At 42.8% G+C, this 26,408-nt stretch overlaps 1 protein-coding gene across 6 annotated transcripts in view; it reads right to left on the bottom strand.

Moving 5' to 3' along the window:
* Positions 1 to 26,408, bottom strand: part of FYN (FYN proto-oncogene, Src family tyrosine kinase) — a 202,842-nt gene that overhangs the window by 30,397 nt on the left and 146,037 nt on the right. For 4 of the 6 annotated variants that reach the window (XM_070417883.1, XM_070417881.1, XM_070417882.1 and 1 more), the window contains 9 exons: positions 24,738 to 24,995; positions 21,022 to 21,118; positions 14,296 to 14,394; positions 9,792 to 9,895; positions 8,677 to 8,826; positions 5,703 to 5,867; positions 2,474 to 2,653; positions 1,151 to 1,227; positions 900 to 1,053 (listed from right to left, as the gene is read on the bottom strand). In XM_070417883.1, coding sequence (XP_070273984.1) covers positions 900 to 1,053; positions 1,151 to 1,227; positions 2,474 to 2,653; positions 5,703 to 5,867; positions 8,677 to 8,826; positions 9,792 to 9,895; positions 14,296 to 14,394; positions 21,022 to 21,118; positions 24,738 to 24,984 — 1,273 coding nt within the window. In that variant the 5' untranslated portion in view covers positions 24,985 to 24,995. Of the gene's footprint in view, positions 1 to 899; positions 1,054 to 1,150; positions 1,228 to 2,473; positions 2,654 to 5,130; positions 5,287 to 5,702; positions 5,868 to 8,676; positions 8,827 to 9,791; positions 9,896 to 14,295; positions 14,395 to 21,021; positions 21,119 to 24,737; positions 24,996 to 26,408 lie in introns of all 6 variants that reach the window. The other 2 variants (XM_070417886.1, XM_070417887.1) reach the window with 2 other exon arrangements.

Here is a 26,408-nt window from a genome sequence, read left to right as displayed (position 1 = left end):
ATGTCTGAGGACAGAAAATAACCGTGGGCATTTCCTTCCTGGTGCTCTAAAAGCACCTGACAAGCTGCCCACCAGAGTGGCTGCTGGTTGGGATGTGTTTTTTCTAGAGGCCAATTCTACAAATCTTTGGAGGGGGTGGGTAGGAGGAGGTAATTAAGGGAAGTTATTTTCAAGTGACTACACGTTATCTTCTATTTTCCTTCTAAATCCTCTTTTTACTGTTCTTGCTCTGGACCCATCTGAACTCATCAATGGGCGCCTTTGACCCCTAGCTTCTGGTTGGTTTGGCAGGAGGTCTGGAGGAGGCTGAAGAGTAAGCCTGGGTACGAATCCTCCAGACCCACCCTGCTGCCTCTCTCTAAGGTGGCTTTTCAGCACAGCTGCGTTTGTAGTTCTGGTGCCCGCTGCCCCCCATACTCCTTTGCCTTCAGGCCTCAGGTCCACTGCGAATACAAGCCTTGGAATATTCAGTGGAAGGCACCATGCTCTGCTTGTTTTCTGAAACCCTGCCCATGTCTTTGTAAATAACTCCTTTATTAAATTATCCAACAAGCATGCCTTCTGCTTTTTGCCGAGACTCTGGTGGAATGACGAGCTGTTACCTGACTGATCTATTGGCCTTCCACAACCCTCCTTCAAAAGCAAAGCACTGTGAGAGTGCCACAAACCAGGAGGACCACACCAGTGAACACTCACTCATCAAAAAGGAACATCTCATCCATCTATTGAAACCCACTACAGCCTCCCACCAGCTGAGTTGTCAAATTCCTGCCAGATAAAAAAGAAAAAAAACCTATCTGAAGAATGACATTTCAAATATTTTCTGAAGGAAGGAAAGGGAAGGAGGGAGGGCTGTTTTCACGGATGTGGTCATGAGCCATCATCATCCAAGTGCCTACCTTGTCTGGCTGTGTACTCATTGTCCTCAATCAATCTGGCCAATCCAAAGTCGGCGATCTTGCATATTAGTCCATTCCCCACTAGAATGTTTGCTGATCGCAGATCTCTGTGGATGTAATTCATGCGTTCGATGTAAGCCATTCCTGCAGCAACCTGTGCAAGTTGAGAGAATGGAACACGTTACACCTTGGCTTGATGTATTTACACATCATTATATCTAAGGCAGGAATCAAGGTACCATGGGGCCTACCTGTGCTGCCATGTCCACCAGATTTGGTAATTTCAGAGCTCTTCCTTCTCCATCTTTTAAGAAGTCAAGTAAACTTCCTATGAAGAAAACATGAAACAATTTCAATGTACTTTGAAAGATAAAAATGTCCAACAAAGGGCTATATTTGGCTTTCTTATTAGAAGGAGGTAACTGAACTGAATAATGCCATCAGTGCAAAAGAAAGGTTCATACGCTCAGGCTCCACCCCAGATCTACTGAATCAGAACTCTGGAGCTTAGTCCCAGAAACCTGTATTTTATGAAGCCCTCTAGGTGATTCTGACACGTAGTCAAGTTTGAGAACCACTGGCCTAGCTTATTTACAGATTTTAAATAAAAAAAAATAGCTGAAAGAAAAGAATATCAAAGGAATATAGGGTGGGGCAAATAGCTCCCCATTAGATCCTGGCCAGCCAGGACTCAAGGAGGCCTGTATGTAGATAGCTGAGCTTCAGTGCCGCTGTGATAGCGCAGCCCGAGTAGCTCAGAACTGACACCAGGGCTGGGACAGTCACATGCAGAGGCTGGAGGCTTATCAGGGTCAAGGTGATTTTTTTCATGCTTTAATCCCAAAGTTATTTACCAAATAACCCTGGATACAAAGGACAATCTGCCAGGAAAAAAATTCCTAATATATTTTAAGAGAACATGGAAAGGAAAAATTACACTGGCATCCTCTGCTGTACAATGCATTGCCTTCTAAGGACACTTTTTGTTTGGTTCATCTATTTTTCCAAAACAAAGTGATCTTTGGCTTTATCCCCAAAAATACTGCTTTGATTAGAAGACAGAGAGAGACAGAGCCACACACAGAGAGAATGAGAATAAAATGTGTTCTTTAAAAACATGTCTTTCTTCATCTGATTTTAAGAAGAGAGCTGAAAAACAAAATGTTAAAAAAACGGAGACTCAACTTAGCCGAAAGACCAGTGTCTGATATTAATTGCTCAGCCCTGCAAAACGGAAATTTAATACAAGCGATGGTGTTCAAAATAACAGCAAACTGTCACAGCCCTCTGTATCACCAACATTAGAAACGGACGCGTTCATTAAGGAGAGGAGCTAGAACTCTGCATGTGCAGCATGCAAAAGGTACCGGTATCACAAGGACCTGGGGGGCAAACTGGAGGTCATGGCCTGTTTAAAATGTTTTCACTAATGAGCACACAATTTGCACTTCCTGATGGGCATGCTAGACTCATGCAGAAACCACGGAAAGAAGCAAGCAGGCAACTCCGCTCCTCTCCCCGAAACAAGCCCTGTAGGTCATTGTGAGGTGAAGCCCGGAGAGGCCTTGCCCAACCTTTATTCATGTACTCGGTGACAATGTAGATGGGCTCCTCGGACACCACGGCGTACAGCTGGACCAGCTTGTCGTGCTTTAGCTTCTTCATGATCTGCGCTTCCTCGAGGAACGATTCAGGGGACATTGTGCCTGGTTTCAGAGTCTTTATGGCTACTTTTGTGTTTCCATTCCAGGTACCTGCAGACATCCCACAATATTAAGTCAAACAAAAGGTCCTCTTTTGATGGAAAAAAAAAGTTTTTAAATTAGTAGCTATTTATATAAGGTTAGATTTTAAATTAAAAATTTAATATAGTTTTTGTCAAACAAAGACAATAAAGTGTAAGGACTCCGTCAAGGATTTTCAATAGAAAAAATGTATTTACTTCTGGCTATACTATGGTTTATAATTGAACTATTTTCTTATTTTGATATATTTCACGTTCCTTTTCTGGTTCAGCCATGTGATTACAAATGTATACCAAAAGCTCTGGACACTTCTTTACAAGAATAAAAGCCCAGGGGTAGAACAAGCCTGGCCATCCAATATCCATCCAATAGGCAGTACAGTGAGCATGGAAGAAATGAGATTAAGTTCTGTTTTATGGGGTATACAATACCATTTTAAAAATATGGCAACACGCTGAGGATGTCTGGAAATTACCACCAGACTTTCACTTGTCTGCAATGCATGAGCTACTTGACTGAGTCCTTGAACAGGTGATCTATAAGTAGAATGCAATTTTGCTGATAAGCAGAGGCAAGCTCATAGACTTCTTGCCCATACTTCAACCAGGTAAGGAAAATTCCTTAGGCTTACTGATGGTCAGCCACAAGAGAGCAATGACTTCTATTAACTAGACTGGAAAAATTAGACAACAGCTAAGAGGGAACAGAAATATTTAAACTTTTCATGTTAAAAAAATCTAGTAGGTCCAGAGGCATGCCTGGTTTATGATCATCGGTTACCTCATCTGCAAAATACTGAAATAGAACTGGATTGTCTTTTGAATTTCTTTGAGCTCCCAAATTTTTAAAAAAGTAGGTTGTATGGGTATTCCATTATTAGTCCTATGACTTTGAATTAAAACTATTTATAAGGGGGGGAGATCTTCTACATTAGATTGTATTATTTTCTATTTGGAAAATGCTGGATTAAATTAAGATTCAATTTTATATTTAATATAATTGAATTTAGAATTCTGTAAATTGAGGCAACTTTTGTTACCCTTCTAAAAACATGGTTCATATACTTATAAAATGCAACCTATAAAATATGAATCATGAAAGAATAAGTGGCTTAAAGGAATATTCATCAAATCTTACAAAATATCTGACCATTAAACATAAATGGGAACTCTGACAACTTGTATGTGGTCTTTGCTATTTGAGTGTTAGTACCCCAAAATTTTAAATAGAAATCTTTTGTCTAATAACAACCCAGTAACTTACATTGGCATTCCATCCTGATCCTGAACTACCAAAAAATGATGTTTTATGTTCAGTGGGAAGCAAAATCTTAGTAATATGTGCAATGATTTAAAGTTTATAATTAAAATGTTTGTAAATAAATTTTGTATAGTGTTCAATTATTCCTGATTGTATTAGTGATTGGATAAAAATTCTTAGGGCCCATAATTTTAATTATAAATTGGGCAGATGGAGGAGAAGGTCATATAAACATATTTTACGATACTTGAGCTAAAGTCCAGTGAGAGATGGACATCACAATGTGGACTCTGAAAAACAATAACAGTGATAATTCTTATTAAAATAGCTTACACATATATACATATGTGTCTGACTGAGCATCTACCTGTCTCTCTATTTTTATCTCTCTCTATTTCTATCTCTAACTCTGGATCTATGCAGTACTTCCTCATTGCCAGGCTCTGTTCCAAGAGCTTTAACCATGTTCAATCTTTTAGTGCAGACTACACCTAAATACCTACAGCCACACACAACAACAATTATTTTTCATTGAATCTAAGAAAGGAAGAAGGAGGATTCCATAAATACTAATATTGCCTTACTGGCAATATTTTTTGGGTGGGGCCTAAGTCCATGGATTGTCTAAGCAAAGCTGCAACTACCTCAGAGGGAGTTATATGGGGAAGGACCAGTGCAGAAGGCCTTACCAATGAGATGACAACCAGATTAAGAGAACTACCTGTATCTACTGAGCACCTACTATGTGCAAGGGACTCTTTAATAAACATATTATCCCTTGTAATCCTCCTAGTTCTATGAAGTAGGTATCATTCCAGTTTTACAGATGAGGAAACTGAGGCTCAAAGAGGTTAAACAAGCCCTTTGCCCATGGTTAATCAGCTAGTAAAAATTGAGCAAAAAACCCAGGATCATAGAGCAAAAAAGCCCAGGGTCTCCTCCTCCAGTAGCCCATCTATAGTATCTTACCTTCCCAGGTCTTAGGAAGAAGAAACCCCAGAGTCCTATTGCATTGGTTTCCTGTACTGTGCGTGCCTTAATTAGCCACGTGAAGAAGGACAGAAGAGAACAGGAAGGTACTGCCATGTTCTGAAAATCTGGGTGGCCTGTACCAGCTATCCAGGTTAAATGTCTTGGTCCCAATGGCTGCCAATGTGTTTTGTTCAAAACCATCCGTTTAATTGGCTTTGAGATGCAGCCAAAACAAAACGTGCCCTCTGCCTTACCAAGCCACACTTCAGCGAAACACCCCTGACCCAGCTTCTTCTCCAGATACAACGAATCACGTGCAACTTCCCATGCATCTTTAGCCAATCCAGAAGTTTGTGGGGTACAACTCGATGCAATCACAGTTAAGTTAAAACACAACCCATCAGCTTTCTCTACAGGAAAGAGGATTAATAAAGAAAACACAGTCCTTATAATCCATAATCATGCATGCACTAGGAAAGATGGAAGGTGACTTGCCCTTGAGGGCGATACTGAGCTCACTGGACAAACATCTGCAGTTGGAAATGAAGAGCAATCCATACGGTGCAGGTTTGATCATTCCGTGTACCATTTACTGGCTTATGAACTGAAACACATATAATAGTATAATTTGAGCCATTTGCCAATCTTGACCACTTACATATTTTTTTCTAGAAATTCCAGAATTCCAAATCAAAATCATTATTCCCCACTATTAGTAATTCAAACTTTCCTCCTGCTCATAGTCTTTACTTTCACCTTCCATCTTTGATGTTTGAGACTTCCCAAACGAGGATGCTAGTAATAAAGTAATTGAGGCTTAGCATACCCATCCATACTTCCCCAAACTGCCCATTTCCCAGTCTCTTGATCAACTGCAGGGATTCTCGAGGGATTTCCCAGACATCTTTGGTTTTGACAGACAGATCGGTAAGCCTTGGCATCCCTTTGTGACAGGGAACTACTAGGCGGCAGCAGAGACCTGCAGCTCTCTCTGACGGAGCGGGGACAGCAGCGAGAGAGGGAGAGAAAAGCAGAACACGTGAAACAACAACACTTGCAGGTGCACACACTCAGCCAGCACACAGCATTACTCCGAACAGTACCACACTGGCAGAGAACTACACACATCTTGGAAGATTAGACACCACACATTGAAACATGTTTATTGAAGGTAGAATAGAGGACATCTGAAGTTTGTACTACTCCATATCCCCAGGTATAATATGGTCTATTCATATAAACAGATAAGACTGATTCGGTTTCTATACTCACTAAGTAAGAAAAACATTGCAGCCCAAGGTGCTAATGACATGCCTTCTGCAACCCTGCAAACACCTCCACTGATTTCCAAGGGTACGGTGGACTATGGAATGTCAACATGATTGTCCCCTCCCACCCCCTCAAATTAAGGGTTTTCGACTATATTTAAAATGGTAACTTCAGAACAGGATCCTTCTACACAACATCAGACTTATAGTCTAGTAAGAATAAAGATGATACCTAGCAGGGGCAAAACTGGCCACATTTCTCTAATCATGTGATTTCTCTGGCATTTTTACTGACTCCATCCTGCTTCCTTGGTATTTCCTATTAAAAATGTTTATAACAATCTCCAGTGTATAATTTAGGAGACTGGTTTGAAAGCAGAAAGAACAAAAACTAAAATCTATAGAAATTTAAGGATGTGAAAAACTCTATTATCCATGAAAAAGAGAAAGGAAAGAAGTAGTTATCACTGTGAGGAGATTTGGAAGTTTTTTTCTCTCTCTCTTCAAAGATTATCTAGCAGCGGTAAGGGGAAATTCCCTAAATGCCAAGTTCACACCAATCAGGTGAGAAAAGGGAACCAAAGACAGGAATGAGGGCAGTGGCAGAAGCTACACAGAGCCTGGCTGTGAGGTGGACAGAGCCCCAACCCCCGACTGGAAGTCCCTCAGATCCGGGGAAATCAAATGTAGTATTGCTGCCTTTTCTTCAGGAACCAGTGACTTTTTTTATTCCTTTCTTTTTGATAGAATTAGGTTCCAAGATGTTTAGGTAGGAAATTATTTATGTGTCCACATTTCAAAGGCACTTTATTGTGTGAGAGAAATGAGGGAAGAGGAAAAGTCTACATAAAAACAAATCTAACTTGAGATAAATTTTTTTGAGATTAAAAAAATGTCTGTTGCTCTTTCCATCCCTTCTCTCCTTCCAGCTTTATGATGTTATTAAGGTGCCTTTTCCGATACAATATTTTCAAATGATTCAAACTCTGGGGATCCTGCTGATGTTTGGCTGCAATGCAATATATTTTGGCATTTGAAAAACCCTTACAACGTGCAGGCATTCTGAGTATATCATTTAAGTTCAGGGAGATATTCTGCTCCATTTCTCCCAAATATTTCATTAGAATTTACATAAATCAAAGTTCCCCAATGCCATAATCAATAAATACACCGTGTTGCTAATTTTTTCACTTGTTCCTAGTGCCTAGGATCAATAGATAGATATTACTTATTGCCATCTTCAAAAGACTGCTTTTTGTTGGTTGGTAAAAAAATCACACACATGCACATATACTTTTTAATGAATGTACACACAGCAATAGTTGAAATCAAGGCATGTACTCTTTTGGGGTACTGGCTTTATCCTGAAGAACAATTTAAAATTACATATAGGCCACACAAAAAACTGCTGGGCTTACTGGGACATAGATCTATATCTGCACATGTATATCTATATCCGCCTGTGTGCATGTTTTATATAGTGGAATATACTTGCTAATCTAGGAAAGAAAGCTATCATTTTAACACTGGCACATAAGACCACACTCCTTAATAAAATGCACAAATCGCACACCTAAACATCTACGTGTACATTTCTAGGAACACCAGACTACTGGTGATACCTGGGTGTTAGGATGGAGATTGATCTGTTTAAAAGTTTAACACAGCAGCTGTAACTGACCTGTGGGTCACATAAGTCTAAGTCCAGTGAGGGAACAGAAGTATTGGTGGGGAAGGAGAGCATGATAAATGGGCCAGAAAACTCATCTAGTCATGAGAAAATGTACGAGCAGTCATTCCTGCAATAGAATTGAGTGTAAGGTGATGGTAGAGACACACCCGCCCTGTAGGAGGCCCATGTACGTTCCCCCTAGAGATTGCTCCTTCACCCTCTCACAGCCTCTGAATTCTTTTCTGCAGGGGAATAGGATAGATAACAACTTCTAAAGTTTAACCTAGGGCTTTCCACTTGGGAAACTAAAATGTTATAGAATCTTTTGATGTAACTTATAATTACAGTAGAAAAACATCAGTAGATCCTATTGAGCCACTGTGAGGGGCTAGCAAGGAAAACTACCATTGACCCTTGAACAACATGGGGGTTAGGGGCTCCGACCACCATGCTGTTGAAAATGCACATATAACTTTTGACTCCCCAAAAGCTCGACTACTAATAGTCTACTGTTGACTAGAAGCCTTACTGAACATATAAACGGTTGACTAGTGCTTATTTTGTGTTACATGATTTATGTATTGTAATCTTATAATAAAGTCAGCTAGAGAAAAGAAAATGTTAAGAAAATCACAAGGAAGAGAAAATGCATTTACAATACTGTATGTATTTACTGAAAAAATTCCCATAGAAGTGGACCTGTGCAGTTCAAACCTTGTTGATCAAGGGTCAACTGTATTTGACTAGCGACTGCATGTATTTGCGGTACTTGTTCCCCCTTCCCTGCCCCTCTCCTGCTCTGTGCCCACCCAGTCCCTCCAGTATCCAAATGTCCAGTCGCTGGTTGGAACTAAGGTTACCTGAGTAATGCTGTACAAGCTGTTGAAGTGTTTCAAACTGGGCCCGGGTGGTAATGTAGTATCCACCATTGTCAAGTTTGCGAATTTTATAATGTTTGACATGGTCTCCTTTCATATCATCCCAATCACGGATGGAAAGTGAATAGGCACCTGGTAAATATACAAAGTATTAGCAGCTCCAATCACTGTACCATTTGTTATTTAGGTCTCATTTACTTGACTATTCTGATTAATCATTACCAAGCGGAGACTGCCCCCCAACACACACATACTTCCACTCTGTAACATAGGAAGAAAACACCTCTTTTCTGAAAATGTCAGAAGATATTAGCAATAAAATGATTCACCCTTGAGAATGAAGGCTATTTGGATTTTTCCCTACACCCCTTCCTCCCCGATCCTGTCCCCTGCCCTGGCAAGATGGAGAGGAGCACAGACATTCCAGGCTGCGCATGCTCTTTTGCCCCTGGAGCATGCCCCCCCCCCCCCCCCCCATCCTCCTAACCCCCAATTTCATCCGTGGAGGACGGGCTGGTGGGTAGCAAGGAAGAATAGGGACTGCTTCTCTAGGAGTGAGCGTCCCATTTCTGCTTCACAGCACTTTCCTCAGGAGCAGATAACCTGTGTCTGGCCGATGAAGCTAGAGGCCTCTGCTCTTTGCCTTGGCAGGGCTCCTCTTGTGGGCTCTAATGAGACGTTAAATAATGAAAACGCCAATAGTTGGAGGAAGAGCAATCCTCAGTTATGAAAAAATCCACAAAGGAAATGTAAAAACAACCTGCATGCTTGGCGCCTGAGGAACTAAGAGTTTCAGAAATTCATAATTCTAAAGGATCTGTGAAAATTCTGTGATCTTGTGCGCCCGGAGGAGGGAAGCTGCCCAGCCCCTGTTACAAGAGGAAGGTGTTGGTTCTGAGCCTCTGTAGTCTTTGTGGAGCTGTCTGTCTGTAGTTCCAGAGCCTGGAGGAAAAGCTGAAAATAGGATGCCCTCCCTCAGAAGGCAGGGAGGGTCTGTGCCATTTACAGACCCCGTCCCTTAGAGATAAGCCTTTCATCCCCTCTGACTGATCCACAGATTGGAATGACAAGTGAACTTCTTGGGCTTATTATCTTACCTTTGGTGGTTTCACTCTCACGGATAAGAAAGGTACCACGTGGGTTTCCAAAGGACAAAAGCTGTCGCTCAGCATCTTTTCGGCCAAGTTTTCCAAAGTACCACCTATAAATGAGATCAAGAAAAGGAAACATTTGATAAGAATCACTTAAAAAAATGGAATCACGCAAGCTCTTTTGCCTGCCCCCCCCCCATCCTACTAACCCCCAATTTCATCCTTAGCCTTTCCCTATCTATTTTTTTCCTAGCCTCATCTAGTTCTCTTTCAATCTATCCCTGATTCCACCCTTAATTCATCTCTTTCACTCTGAAAAAATCAGATTTGAATTATGGGTTATTTTCCTTCCCTCTAGAGATGACAAGAACTGATTTGTGTGAAAACTGCCACCTGCCTGCACAAAACGAGAAATCCAAGACCTTGTTTAAAATGGCAACCGCAGGAAATCCTTCCCACACACATCTACAAGACCATGGATTTCTGAGCATAATTACAATTCCTAGGAAATAACAAAAACACAGTCTTCGTGTACATAAAGGTCATTAATCAGGCATTTAAAAAAAAGCCAGAATGGATAAAGAACAAAGACAATATTTTTAGTATCTGCCTACCTATAGGAACTCTGAAAAATGGTCAAGACTAGTCCTAATTTGCAATGAGGTCTGCCTTGGGATGCTGTTTGCATTGTCTTCCTGCCCAGCAGGTGTGAGGAAGCCGATCAGTAAAAGGCATTTGCCAAGCATCTGGATTGGGACGTGTCACACGCGTGCTCTGGCACAGCTGCAGGGCAGGTGACTGTGCATAGTCAATGAGCGTGTCCTTGAAAACGACTCCATGTCATACACATGCTCATATTCTCTTTGTGATGACACTCCTGTGCCACGTGAGGAGGCATCACATGAAGACACCTCACAACCTTTGTCATTTGTCTTTTATCCCCCCCTGCACTCTCTAGCCCTAACCATGGCCTGGCAATCATTTAATGTTTCAGTTTGCTCAGTGCTGAACAAGCAGCAGGGGCTCCAAGAACCCAAGCAAGAATTCGGGAGCACCCCATTGGAATCTGCGTAAAGGAACCATTTTTAGAATATTTAGCTGTGAAAAGATCCAGCTTCAGAAATGAAATTTCAATTCATTACACTTGAACATAGCTATTGTATGTTCACTGTCAAATTCTTCTGTGAATGAAAGAGCTTCCCTGAAGATAAGAAAAGACACGCTGCATGCTAGCTCCTCAGTGACTTTTAAAGGCACCAGACTGTGCAACAATCCTAACCTAGCACTAGATGGTATAAAGAGAATTACACCAATTATTTGTGAGAAATGACTTTGTGGGTCTGTATCAATTAAAATGCAGTGCAAATACGAACAGTGGTGAAAAGAGAACTGTTAGAACAATGGATTGCACTGAGACAATAGTATAGATAATGATAATTAACTGCACATGTAAAACCACAGGCACTTAAAAAATGCTATTTTATTCTTTAAAAACAAAATATTTAAAAATGGACCATTATAAATACAACTTAAATATATAGTGGGTAGGTTTCCAGTTAAATTTTTTTTAAAAAAAGCTACATTTTGGTGGTACCTTTTATGCTGAAAGAACTCAAAGATGTCTGCCAATCTGCGCTACAATAAAAATTCAATACAAATTCCTTTATTCACTGATGATGAAACACACTCACTAGAAGAAAAAAGAAGCTCAGAACCACTGAGTATTTGAGAGCGGGAAACAAAACCAGTCTCCGTAGAGGAAATACAAAGAAATTAAAGATAAGAGTGTGATCCAGTTGGGGATCTGGCTGAGGCATGGAGTCTAATGCTCTCTGAAACTTAGACAAATCCAGGGCAAAAATTAAATGTCAGAGCCAAAGGTTGGGCTCTGTGACTGACTTTTCTCCTAACGCAAGATGGCTTCCACTGAGCAGGAGGCAGGTCCCCAGGGTGTAGGGAGGGGGCCAGGTTCCTGTTTTTGGGAGACCACAGCCCGGCTCCCTGTCCCTCAGTTCAGAAATTAGGGTCGCCCACAAACCACAGACAGTCCTCCAGGCTGCAAGTGCCTACGAATCCCCACCGGTCCGGAGATGGAACAGTGCTGGTTCCTTCTAGAATGCCCCCAGACTATGGGCCACCTTCCAAAACTATTAGCAGTGAGATCATTGGGCCAACTAACTGCTAGTCACTATTAACTATCAAAGAAAAAACAGAGATCCCAAGTCAAAGGAATGCACGCCCCATTAAAATACCAACAGCATATTTCACACATCTAGAAAGAACTCTCCAAAAATTCATCTGGAATAAAAAAAAACAAGCCAAATAGCTGCTGCGATCATGAGAAAGAAGAACAAAGTAGGAGGGATCTCAATACCAGATATCAAGCTGTATTACAAAGCCACTGTTCTCAAAACTGCCTGGTACTGGCACAAGAACAGACATATAGACCAATGGAATAGAATAGAGAACCCAGAAATCGACCTAAACCACTATGCTCAATTAATATTTGACAAAGGAGGCAAGAACATACAATGGAGTCAAGACAGTCTCTTCAATAAATGATGCTGGGAAATTTGGTCAGACACATGCAAAAAAATGAAACTAGACCACCAACTTATACCATACTTACACCATTGAAGCATCAATCAACTTACACCATACACAAAAATAAACTCAAAATGGATAAAGGACTTAAACGTAAGTTGGGAAACCATAAGAATATTAGAGGAATCCACAGGTAGCAAAATCTCAGATATATGCTGAAGGAATTTCTTCACTGACACAGCTCCTAGGGCAATGGAAACTAAAGGGAAAATAAACAAATGGGACTATATCAAAATAAAAAGCTTCTGCACAGCAAATGAAACCATCAACAAAACAACAAGAAAACCCACTGCATGGGAGAACATATTTGCCAATGATATCTCTGATAAAAGTTTAATCTCCAACATTTATAGGGAACTCATACAACTTAACAAAAGGAAGGTAAACAACCCAATCAAAAAATGGCAACGGACCTAAATAGACACTTTTTGAAAGAGGACATACATATAGCTGAGAGACATATGAAAACATGCTCAAAGTCACTAATCATCTGAGAGATGCAGATCAAAATGACAATGAGGTACCAACTCACACCTGTCAGAATGGCTATCATCAACAAATCAACAAATGGCAAATGCTGGCGAGGATGCGGAGAAAAAGGAACCCTCGTTCACTGCTGGTGGGAATGCAAACTGGTGCAGCCACTGTGGAGAACAGTATGGAGTTTCCTCAAAAAACTAAAAATGGAACTTCCATTTGACCCAGTGATCCCACTTCTAGGAATATATTCCAAGAAACCAGAAACACCAATCAGAAAGGATATATGCACCCCTATGTTCATAGCAGCACAATTTACTATCGCTAAGATTTGGAAACAGCCTAAGTGCCCATCAGCAGATGAATGAATTAAAAAACTTTGGCACATCTACACAATGGAATACTATGCTGCTGTAAAAAGGAAGGAACTCCTACCATCTGCAACAGCATGGATGGAGCTGGAGAGCATTATGTTAAGTGAAATAAGTCAGTCAGAGAAAGATAAATATCACATGGTCTCACTCATTTGTGGATTATAATGAACAACATAAACCGATGAACAAAAACAGATGTAGAGACAGAGAAGCATCAATCAGATGCTCAAAACTCAGAGGGAAGGCAGGGGAGGGTGGGGGTGAGGGGGAAAGATCAACCAAAGGACTTGTATGCATGCATATAAGCGTAAGTGATGGATGTGGACAACAGGGGGTGAGGGTGAGGGCAGGATTGGAGGGATGAGGGGACATTGGGGGATAAGGACACATTTGTAATATCTTATTCAATAAAGGGGAAAAAATAAAATAAAAAATTAAATTAAAAATAAGGAAAAAAAAAAAAAGGAAAGGACGATTTAAAATGCATCACCACAAGATTTCTCGAGTTGTGGGACACACCCCACATGAGACAGTTAGACCTGTGGCATGGAAGGCCTGTCTTCTTAGTGCTCCTTTAATATTTCTGATTAGATTGAGGAGCAAAAATCTCAATTTGGTAAGAATTATTTGCCAACTCCCTCCTTCCCACTTTTTCTCCCTCTCCCTTTCTTTTTTCAGTAGGCTTAGAACCTTGGGTTGGCAGTAATATATGCTCTAGCTAGAATTTCACCACATTTTTATGGTTATTTTCTATTTATGGCAAGTAAAATTGAGTTTTCATTTAGGTTACTGACACAATGTTTTCTTTCAAAATAAATGTCTTAAATAGTGAGCAGGCTTAAAGAAAAACAGTAAGTTAATAAGAGCACCGGTATTCCACAGATAGGGCAAAATACAATGGCTTAGGCCTGGGAAACATGGCATTACCGGATCATCTCACCCTTAACCACTCCAGTGAATTTCTTCTCCCTCCTGCACAACGTTAATGGCATTTTTATTGTGCCAACTAACTTTTAAACGCAAGGAGTTAAGTGAAATGAAAAAACGAAACATACTCTTCTGCCTGGATAGAGTCAACTGGAGCCACGTAATTGCTCGGAATGTAACCCGTCTCTCCAGTTGTCAAGGAGCGGGCTTCCCACCAATCTCCTTCCCTGCAGAGAAAAAAGAGAAAAAGAAGTGAATACAGTGACCATTTCAATGTTTTGCAGTTACAGACTCAATGCTGTAAGAGTGTATGATTATCTCTTAGTCATTCTACCACCTGATTTATCTTATTCCAACACAGCCCTCTGTGAGGGTCAAAGGATCCCCTGTGAGTTAAATCCAGCATTGTCTCTTATCTCTTGCCTTATTTGCTATTCTTTAAAGACTGATTTTAGAGAGAGGGGGAGGGAGAGAGGGAAGCAGGGAAAAAGGAGGAGAGGGGGAGAGAGAGAGAGAGAGAGAGAGAGAGAGAGAGAGAGAGAGAGATGTAAGAGCAAAACATTGATTGGCTGCTTCCTGCACACCCTACTGGGGATCAAGCCCCCAACATGGGCATATGCCCTGACCAGAAATCGAACCGGCGACCTTTCAGTGCATGGGATGATGCTCAACCAACTGAGCCACAGTGGCCAGGGCTCTTGTCTTATTTGTGGGTTAAGCATATAGGACCAGGGCCAGGAGAGGGCTCTCTGAGTGGGGGGTGCAATTTGCTTGGTAAGTGTCCCCAACTTGGACAGAGGGAAAGGGAACTCAGCCAGGCTATTTAAGAAAAACACCGTAACAACAGCAAAATGTTAATTATGTGAGGTGGAGTAGGTGTTAACTAACTTGTTATGGTAAACATTTCACAATATATATGCATCAATCCATTGCATGGCACACCTTAAACTTACGGACTATTATGCCAATTATATCTCAACCAAGCTGGAGAAAAGTAAAGCACACACTGTCTCCTACAGTCTCTGTTTCGCCCCCCACCCCAGGCAACCAGGATCCTTTGGTTGCTGAAGAGATGCAAGCTGTTGGCTTTAGTGTAATTTGCCAGCCATGAAAAGACTCACCAGAAAAAGAAAAAGAAATGCATTAAAGCTGCAGATCATCTGAGAGAGGAAGCCTGCTAGCAGGCCCAGTAAGGGATGGAAGCATATTCTGAATACTTGTCTGGCCTGCTGAGGAAAATGGGTAGGATAATAAAGATACAATAGGATATGCCTTGCTCAGACAGGTTCAAGCTGAGGTCACTTCATTGTCTACTTACAGCAATGACTGGAGTCTGGTGAGGAAGAGGGGGGTGGGCGTAGCTGTGTGTGCATAAATGTGGGGGGGGGGGGCAACACTTGTGAGATTCATGTCACACCAGTTTGTACGGATGCAATAGCCTGGTCTCAGTCTGTGGAGCTCTCAGAGCTGTGGGCTGAAGGACATGAAAGGGGGCTTATAACGCCACTCACAGCTTACACCAGGTGAGAAAACTGAAGGGGTAGAGTTCATGGGCTCGACTCACAAGCTGTGTGCGGCAGAGAGCGGGGATGGAGTGTGTGCTCCTCCCTGTCGACAGTGGTTAGCAGATGTGTGAGGGGCTGCAGCTCTGGCACGGACTGCCAGATCCCTCCACCAGCCTGGAGTCAGGAGTGTGCGGGTGGGGAAGCACTGCTGCCCTTGAGTCGGGAGCTAAGTACCCAGCCTGTCCCCAGAGGCCCCGCGCTTTCTCTCCTTCCTTGTTTGGCCCTTGGAAGGAGCAAGAGAAACCCCAGGCCTTTCTTAAGATCACTTGTTGGCTGAACTCTGTGCCAAAACCCTCGGCCAGGGAAGAAAGTGAGTTGGCTTTTGGCCCTGGTCAGGATCTTCCCCAGCCTGATTTAAGGAGAGAGAATAGCCTCTACATTACACATGAGCCTTACTCAAGAGACCCATTCTTTAAAGATGGAATCTGAGTAAAGTGACCCATGAGCAACAACTCCATATGCGATTGAGTAAGGTGGCAGACAAATGGTGACAAGCCCACATGTGTGCAGTTGTGGGAAGTGTTTGGTGGCACAAGTAACACACAACAGCCCACAGGAAAACAGGGCGCTGGCAAAGGTTTTTAAAAATTTACGTTAGAATTAGTTTTTCAGTCTTTTTCCTTTCTCACCGTATTAAAGAAATTTAAACAGAAAAAAAATCAGTCAAAAGAGGGAAATAATTGTTCTCATACCTAGGAAGTCCTTTAATAATCTTAAATTTAGTTCATGTCCAAATTTTTATTATAAAATAATTTATACATACAAAGAATAGGTTTATATATGAACACCTATGAGTCCATTACCCAACTGAAGAGCTAGATCATCCTCAATTGTGTGCAATCTACCTTGTGCTGCTTCTCTTCCTCATCCCTCTGCCTTTCAGGTTCAAACATGATTTAAAAGATGTCAACATATTTACAGTTTGTATTGGTCTCTTTTCTTCATCCTCCAAAATAAATACATGGAGTTGTAAAGAAATCATCTAAGAACGCGTGGGAGTTTATTTTTTTCTTTAAACACTGCATGTATTTAAGGAAGATACTATGTTTGGAGACACTATCTTTAACAGGGTGACAATGCTTACTGCTTCAAAATTCCGCTAGATGGAGACATTTCATCATAAAAAACAATACTTATCATCTCCCTGCCTTCTCTCTCCTCCTCCCCACACCCCACACTCACCTGGGAAATGCTCCAAAATGGTGAGAAAAAATTAACTGCTGCAGCACAGACTTATTTTTTAATGCAAGATAACCTTCATCAAGTTAGTTCTAATTGATTTAAATTAAGAAAAATGAAGTATAGCATCAATTTTGGGATACTTGGTAATGTCAGCTGGGGCAGGAAGCCAATACATTTTGCTGCAGGTTGGGGCAAGCTCAGTCTTATTCAGGTGATCTTCTATTAATCAAGTAATTGCCATTTTAAATCCAGCATTAACTCTCTCATTCTGTTCTGGGTACCTAAAGAGTTTAGCACAAATTAGAATCCAACTATCAGCTCATTCTAAAGTCATGTACAGGAATTCATGAATTTCTCTTAAGTGATTCCATTAGTCTCATAAGAGTTTTCAGTTACTCAGGAGAAAGATAAAATCCTTTCCTCTAGGCCATCTAGGATCACTGTCTTTATCAAAGGAGATATGAGGTGACAAGGACACAATGTATTAGGTAGTACACTTAATATGTTGTGCCCAGAGAGGCTGGCACAGACTCAAAACATCTATCAAGGAAGTCTTTTGAGCAAATAAGTCATCTTTTTAAATAGCCCAATTCACCTATAAATTAATTATATACTCTTTATAATTCATTCACCTTGATTTAGGAAAACAGGGTCTCTATTACTGTGCTACCTTTTATTTCTTTTTTAAAAATATGTTTTTATTGATTTTAGAGAGAGAGGAAGGGAGAGAGAGAGAAACATTGATGTGAGAGAGAAACTATGATTGATTGCCTCGCGTATGTGCCAACATGCAACCTGGGTATGTGCCCTGACCAGGAACTGAACCATCGACCTTTCAGTGCATGGGATGACGCTCAACCAACTGAGCTATACCAATCAGGGCCCTTTCATGTCTTTACTTGAGTTATTGTGAGTAGCATTATTAAAGGTGCATGTCTTTAAACTGTTCTTACAGTTCAGATATTTCATTAATTTAAGAGTTGATGAGCTTTTCTTTAACTGTTATTCTTTTTTTAAAAATTGATTTCAGAGAGGAGGGGAGAGGAAGCGAGAGATAGAAACATCAATGATGAGAGAGAATCATTGATTGGCTGCCTCCTGCACGCCCCCTGCTGGGGATTGAGACAACAACCCGGGCATGTGCCCTTGACTGGAGTTGAACCCGGGACCCTTCAGTCTGCAGGCCAACACTCTATCCACTGACCCAAACCAGCTAGGGCTACTGTTATTCTTTAACATATCCAAATACATGATTTCAGCCCTGGCTCTGAATAGCTTTTAAATTTTCACAACAGCTTCTAATTTAAAGATTTATTAAGAGTGTAGCCCAATCCCCAAAACTGCTCATAGGGCTTTGGTCCCAGGAGCTGGATGCCCTGATGGAGCCAGGAAGTGATATTTGTAAAGGAAGGTCAGTCTTGATCTGACCAGCTGTGGAGAAGTTTTATTTCAAATGCTAGATTCTTTCTAAATTGACACTGCCCATCTGACTTTCAGAGAGCATGATCCATAACAATTTTATCAAATGTTTAGGTGGGGCTCTAAACCAGGATTTCTTCTTATCCTGATGAAAAGAATTTTAAAAGAGTCACTATCCTAGGCAATGACCCCTGTTCCACTCTGTTTATTATATTTTGAAGAATAGCTGTTTCTAGGTGGTAAGTCACTCATCATGAAATGAGAAAACAGAGAATGAAACAGATGAATTAAACAAAGATGTTTTGCAAAAATGGGTTCAAGTTTAATACTGTCCAAATATACCACACTGAATACTTAATACAGGTCAATGAAGGACCGCCCACTCCCAGGCTGGGCGGCAGTGCCATTAACTGTGGGCACATATGCACACACACAGATCACATGGTTCACACTGCACTTTAAAACACAAAAGCCAGCCCTGTGGCCTCCCATTTCTGCCTCCAGTCAGGGAAAGGAGTGGGAAGACGCACAATGGGAGGTGTGGCAGCTGCCCCAGGGAGACAGAGCCCTTCCCTCCCTCTGCCAGGGAGAGGCTGGGGGAGGGGAGACACATGCCATCTGGTTCTGTATTGCTGCTTTGTTTTTCCTTCATGATTATGTCTTCCCTATTATTACCCTTGACTTCAGGTTATTTCATTTGTTACAAAAACCTTATTTCCCCCAGAATCTTTACATGGCATGTAGGATGAGGAATTCCACTGGCAAGAAGGAAAAACATTAAAGGGAAAAAACCTTGTAATATTTTCTTCCAAGAGAACAGGGTCAGAGGCTCAAAGCCTTCCATAAACATTAAAGGCAAATCACAAAATATAGGTTGAGATAGATCAGATCTTGTTTTGAGTGTTTCTCCAAAATTCCAATTGGATGCCATTTTAGATTCTATCCACATTAACAAAGGAAGAAGTCCTGGCTTTGACTTTGTCAGGACTGGCTTGCAAGGCCCCTACAACCTGGTGCCAAGTCCACTTGCAGTGTGGAGAGAACCTGCAGAAGAACTGGGAATGGCACTTCCTGCCACTCCTTAGTTCTTTCAGGATCTGGTTAAAAGTTCTAACTAACCTTGGCTTAGAGGGAATATTACATGAAATGGGAGGGAAAGTGGAGTGTATTTCAAAGTCAGTAGACTCTGACAAGAAACATTCATCTGAGAATCAAACTAACAATAAGGTATTGGATTATCAGAAGAGATCAAAGCCAAATTTTCTCCTCCCTCACCGCCAGCCAACCTTTCACCCTCATATAACTTGAATGGTTCAGTCCCCTCTGATGGGAGTCTCTGGGCCTTTCCAAGACAAAACCTGACACTGTACTTAGGATGCATCCCTGAATGTCACTCTTGGCTCTGGCACCTGCTAGCTCCTTTGTGCACCTGGGCAGCTTCCAAACTTGAGCCTCTGGCTCCTCATGTGTACAGTGATGACTATGAGACACACCTCAGGCAGTTGTTGTGGAGAATAAATGTGAACATTTGCAACTTAGCACATGGCTGGCACATAAGGAGCCTTTGATAAATAGCAGCTGTTTACTATTTCAAAGAAAATTCCTGGGGCCTTTCCCCTCCACGAGATGTGGAGAGAGTGGCTGGGACAGGAGGCTGCACCTCGGTCCCCGCCACATCCCACAAGGAACTCCGAGTGTGCTGCACCCATGTTCTTCGGGAAGCAGAAGAGCTGGCCTCAGGTCCTTCCACCATCATGAAATCCAGTTCGCTCAGGGAGCAGAGGACAGGGCAACCAGACTTGGGGCACAGGAAAGCTTCTAGGAGGCCCCCACTCCTTCCCCACCACTGGGAACACTCACAGGAAAAGCTGAGGTGCAGGAGAGAAGGCTTGTCGTGTCAATGTCGGACACCACCACCTTCTCCAGTGCCCGGGTTTCTCTGGAGGGCACTCATGCATGCACACTGCCTTTGCCGGACAGAAGCAATATTCAAAAACTACAGGGAGAACTGACCCCTATTTACTCTTCCTAATGGAGGTATTCATTGTAGTATTTGAAGAGTGAGTGCTTCTCACCCTTGAACTTCCCTCCCCCAGGGCCTGCTGACTGTTGTTCCTACGGCCACATTTAAACTGCACACATTGAAGTCACTCAAGAGTGGGCGAGATCATGTCTCCCATCTCACAAAGATTTCAGTCACTCACAAATTTCCGGTACGGGGCAACGCCTCCACAGGCTTCACCCACCTGGGATGTTCAGCAGTTTTGAAAACAGAAGGAACTTGCTGCCAGCCTTAAGCGGGGGTTTAGCTAGTGCAACATCTGAAATGTGAAGAAAATCCCCAGGCAGAGGGAGGGTAGTGTGGATAGCCAGGCCTGTGCCAATCATCTGAAAACGCAGATCTGCCGAGAGTGATGTGGGGGCATTTATAACCTTTAGACCAAAACCAAAACCAAAACCATCAACTCGGCTACTATGGTTAGCCTCCCGAAAGCGCCCCACACAGACAGTGCCATAAAATACGGCACTGGTTCACGGACTCTTCATTTCTCCAGTTAAACTGGTGTGAATGAATTAACTGAACAGGGCTCTTCCAGCATTTCATATGTCTGAAAAGGCACAGACTGGCAGCAAGGATTTTTTTCCCAATCTGAAAGGCACACGCTTCCCCTTCCTCTCCAAACTTACGAGCTGTTCAATATCTGAAATTTCTCTCCTTTGTGAAAACTCAGGTCATCTTCCGTCCTTGCTTCATAATCGTAAAGGGCCACAAACAGGGTCACTCCTGGAAAAATGAACCGAAAGGGGAGAGATATCACAAGAGGAAATTAATTCCAAGAAATTAAATCTTCGCTAAAACCTCAATCTTAAAATCTAAAGCTGATCAGCACGGACAACACTCTGCGGCCTTCTAATTAACCTTTACTGGACTTATGCCTCGGTCCTTGCGGGGAAGCGTTGCTTGATCCCTCTGGAGTTGAAGGACTTTCCTCTATGCACTTTGGAATGAATCCTCGGGAAGAGACGGATGTGAATATCACGTCCATAGTGAAGGGGCGGCAGCAGTGTAATGCTCGGATTTGCAGACCTCTGCAGCAATCAGACACCTTTTATCTGACACTCGGGGGCCCACGTTAGGTTCTGGTAGATGCATCACTCTTTCCCTGGCATGACAGTAGGGCAGGATGTAGTAGGACACTCCTGCAGCTGGGGGCTGAGAAGCCTCTGTAAATGCTCCCTCATTAGAGGATATCTTGCCCTTTGCACCTGCAATTGCTTTTGGAGCTCTGGTCTCACCTTGATGTTACCTTTCCTCACACTGACTTGTAGTTCTTGCGCTTCCTCATACCCACCTTATTCTTCTCTTCTGATTGAGTCCCCACACAGGTCTTTCCTGCTTTGCGGAAGTTTGCTATTACCAGCACAGACTGTCCTGTGTCCCATTTGGCCTGGGACTTCCTCACGTAGTGGGCGGGATTCTGAGACAGCCTCAGTGATTCCCACCTCCTGGTATTCATGCCCTTGTGCTATCCGCCTCCCCTGAGTGTGGGTGAGCCTGGTGACTTGCTTCTAACATGGCAAAGATGATGGATGTCTCTTCAGGGATTAGGCTTCATATGATTGTGACTTCTGTCTTCCTAGCAGTCTCATTGTATCGTCACTTTGGCTCCAACACTTTCATGAAGCAAACTGCCACGTTGGAGAGGCCCACACGACAAAGACTGTGGGTAGCCTATGGCCAACAACCAAAGAAGAACTTAATCCTGCCAACGCCATGAGCTTGGCAGCAGATCCTTCCCCGTTGGACGGCGAGGTGACTGTAGTCCACCCAGCACACCTAGATTGCAGCCTGTGAGAGACTCTGAAACATAGGACCCAGCTACGTTATTCCTAGGTTCCTGACCCACAGAGACTGTGACATAATAAATGTGCATCATTTTAAAGTTGCTAACTTTTGTGGTAATTTATTATGCAGCAATTGATAACTAATATACCCCATTTCTCTGCTCTCTGCTTCTCCTTTGATCTAGACACTTTAAAGTTACTTGGTGTGGATTCTACTCTTCACCAAGCTGCCGTTTTGCTGAGTGGGTGGTTCCAAGGGAACAGATGTGCCCGGGGGACTCCTCAAGAACCAGAGAGGGAGGCGGAGCTCGTCTTTCTACCCCATCCCTAGTGAGACCTCCTATGGGAGAGCTGGCATTCAGAGGGTCTGACCCTGCAAAGCATGGCTCATTTGGCAACTGTCCTCCTTTCTTTAGATTTCTTTTAAAGGTTAGAAAAGAACTGGCTAAAAACAAACTAGCAGGAGCCTGTAAAGTCATGCCTATTCCTTATTCTCATTGAACACTCGGCCAACAGATGCCTTTCATTACATAATTTAAAAACAAACCAAAGCTGCATTGTGTGGGAGACAAGCACACGAGGATGGACACTCCACTCTCTCCACCAGCTAGCAAGTTCTCATAGGGTGTTTTAAAAAAATGCTTTTATTGATTTCAGAAAGGAAGGGAGAAGGAGAGACAGAAACATCAATGATGAGAGAGAATCATTGATTGGCTGCCTCCTGCACGACCCTCATTGGGGATCCAGCCCACACCCTGGGCATATGCCTGGACTGGGAATCAAACCATGACCTCCTGGTTCATAGGTTGATGCTTAAGCATTGAGCCACGCTGGCTGGGCTCACTGGGTATTTATCCTCTAGAAATGGAAGGGAGAGTCAAAGGAGGTCACAGGGACACATAGACACTGTCCCTGGCCTTAATGTTCTGAAGCAGTGGTGAGAAGAAAAACATGCATGTATAATAAAGCCAAATAATGCAAGGCACAAAAATCTGCCAGTATTTGGGGATAATGTTTTTCACTTTCAGATTTATAAGGACCAGACGGCCTTTATACTAAGATTGTCTCTGAGTACAGTATAGGCCCACACGTTCAAGACAAGTAGCTTTATGACCCCTCTAGTGACTTTATGAATGACACCTGCAGACATAGGGATTCATATCCAGCACTGACGAATGAATGAACAAAGTCAATGCCTGTATCAGCAGAATTCAGAGTCTTGTTGGCAGAGCACTCAGCAGGCACAGGGTGGGTGGCTGGGAGCAGTGCTGACTCTTTTTTCTCTCTCCTGCATCCTCCAGAGACTTTCCGAGACAGCCTGACAGCCTCTTTCCTTCCTCCCTCCATTCCAGGCGCCATTCAGGAAGGCAGGAAGGACAAGTAAGTGTCCCTAGCATTCATTCACCCAAGCAATGCCTGCTTTAAAGGGAAAGCTAGGTCCGCCATAACACAAGGACACAATGCCCAAAGCTCCGGGTCAGGCGCGTGGCTATACATGCACTGCCCTCGTGCATGCAGTGGGACAAAAACCCCGGCTAATGTCTCAGTAACGCCAACTCCCCCAGTAACAAGACACAATGGGTCCTTATATAAGACATTGGCTCCCAGATGAGTTGAGAGCACAATGGTTGATGTATATTTCCTTAAACGTTTGTAACGAACAAAACAGTTTTGGAACAAATAAGGTCCCCTATCTAGTTACCATGATTCACATACTGGGAGAAGATTTGGAAGACTAAGGATGCATGAGATAACTTGCAAATGTTTTGGAAAACATATGCCCGAGAATGTATGCCAGATATTTTACTAAGTATTAGCTAAGTCAGCAAATGCACATGGCTGTGAAACATAGCCCTTGGTGGGAAAGAGAAGGAAACTTAAAAAAAGACAACTATCCCTTAAGGATACATACGATTCAGTTTTAAAATACAAAAGATACATGGAAATACTTAAGGGGGATAAACTCAGTCATAATGAACATAATAGGGAGGTCAGAGAGAGAGTCGAAGATGATGAATGGCCAAAAATTAAATGCTGCCAAATGACCCACTGGCTGGGCAGTGACAGGCAGACTGAAAATCATGAAGGTGAGGGAGAAGACGCTGAACCCTGGCTTTTATCTGGGAAATAGGAGTGCATTAATATCTGAAAAACTCAAAATATATGCTCTCTGATCCAGTCCTGGAGCTTCTGATTCAAAAGCTCCGAGAATTGGCTCAGGCATCTGTATTTTGGGAAAGCTGCCTAGTTGTCCAAGCCAGCCAGCCAAGGTGGAGAGCCACTGCCCTCAGGGCCTTGGGAGAGTGTGCCTCACACCTAAGCAGGCCCTCACAGAGCAGCTCGCGGGGTCCCCGCACCGCTGTCTCCAGCATTCTGATGTGTATGTGAAACTCTTTTTTTTTTATAGCCCCTTATCTGGTAGAAGATAAGTGGAAATTAATAAAAACTTAAACATGAAGTCCTTAGTCAAAAGGAGCTGGAGCACCAATCTTCAATTGCCAAAAGAATGAAGAGCAGCTGCCCCCTCCCTCCAGCCCTCTGTCACCGTTGGGGCTTACCTGTCCCTCCTCTCGTACGCAAGGTCCCAGTATGAGACGAAGAGTTCACACCCCCAAAGACAGTGAGTCCTTGGCCTCCGGCTGCGTGGAAGTTGTTGTAGTTTGGGATGGAGGTCACGCCGAAGCTGGGGTAGTGCTGAGGAGTGGGGTCTGTGCCATAGCGGTACCCGGAGCTCTGGTTCAGGCTGCCATCCCTCTCCTCTGTCAGTTTTGTTGCTTCTTTATCCTTACATTGCACACAGCCCATTATCTAAGTTCCTGCCAAAAACAGAAAGGAGGCCCGTGAACTTGGATGCTCCTTCGTTACCGGTTGCTTGACTATGAAAGAGGCCCTTGGACATCTCAAGCCTGTGAGGGCATGAGACAAAGCAGTGGCTGGGGTTGATGGTTAGAAGCAATCTCAGTCCCTTAACCTGACAATCACATTTGTTCCCCATGTGCTCTGAGCGATGGATCAACACAGAGCTGATGTTCACCACACAGCAATTTTCCTCAAATGAGGTCTGCACACCTTAAAATTCTGCAATATCACACACTTGCCAGGAAGCAGCCCAATAATACTTATTATTATGCTATTTTTAGTCGTCTCCAAAAGTAACGTATGCTCTAGAAAATGAGTCTACACAGTATTAGAATAAAAAACTCCATCATGGCAAAGGACATTCAAAGAAGAGGATAGCGCCCTGGCCAGTGTGGCTCAATTGGTTGGGCACTGTCCCATGCCTGGAAAGGTGGTGGGACAGGGCACATGCCCAGGTTGGGAGTTCGGTCCCCAGTCAGGGTGCATATGGGAGGTGGCCAAAAGATGTTTCTCTCTCACATCATGTTTTTTTTCTCTCCCTTTCCTTTCTCTCATAAATAAATAAATAAATAAATAAATAAATAAATAAATAAAAACATATTCTAAAAGAGGGTAGAGGTGTGTTGGAAAAGCCCGAACACAGACCCTTAATGCCTCACTGTACTTCTTCACTCAGGGTACCCACTGTTCCAGACTCATTTGGTAAAATTTAAGCAATATGATAATGATAAGTATGAAAATGAAGCAATAGTTGCTGGATAAAAAGCTAAATTGGCAGAAACTAAGAGGTCGAATTGTATCAGGAACAAAACTAAAAGCCGCGACTTAGCACCTTATATTTCCATTAGCTTTTGGCATCTTTCAAAAACATTTAAAAAGCCATTCCCATGTTCTAGGGGTAGTGGTAGATTAAAAACTCGAGTCTTTGCCACCCCACTCCTCCAAACCTACTTCTCCTGAGCTCCTAATCTCAGTAAATGGCACCAGCAACGACCCAGTTGCTCGTCAGAATCCTGAGAAGCGTCCTTATTTGCTTTTTCTTGTTTACTTTTCCCTCTTCCTGTCTCACACTCTACTATCCAAACATTCTGAGCTTCTCATGTCCTCAAAGGTTCCATTTTTTCTGCTCTCCTTTAGGCCTTGGAACATGGCCTCGGATGCCCTTTCCCTCTCCTCTTTGATAGGCAACAGATCCTTCAAGTCCCAGTTAAGACACTGCTTCCTCTGCAAAGCCTTCTCTGATTCTCCCCCTCCCGGGCTGGGGTGGTGCCTTCTTAAAGCGTTCCCATGGCATCTTGATTTGCCTCATACTGGCACCTGTTGTGCCATATTAAAACGTGGCCTGTTCACTTATTTCACTGCCCGATCAA

Source organism: Myotis yumanensis, unplaced genomic scaffold (assembly GCF_028538775.1).
Source record: "Myotis yumanensis isolate MYYU_CA2020_CCGP unplaced genomic scaffold, mMyoYum1.0.hap1 SCAF_6, whole genome shotgun sequence".
NCBI lineage: Eukaryota > Metazoa > Chordata > Mammalia > Chiroptera > Vespertilionidae > Myotis > Myotis yumanensis.
This window is presented reverse-complemented; position numbering and strand designations above follow the sequence as displayed.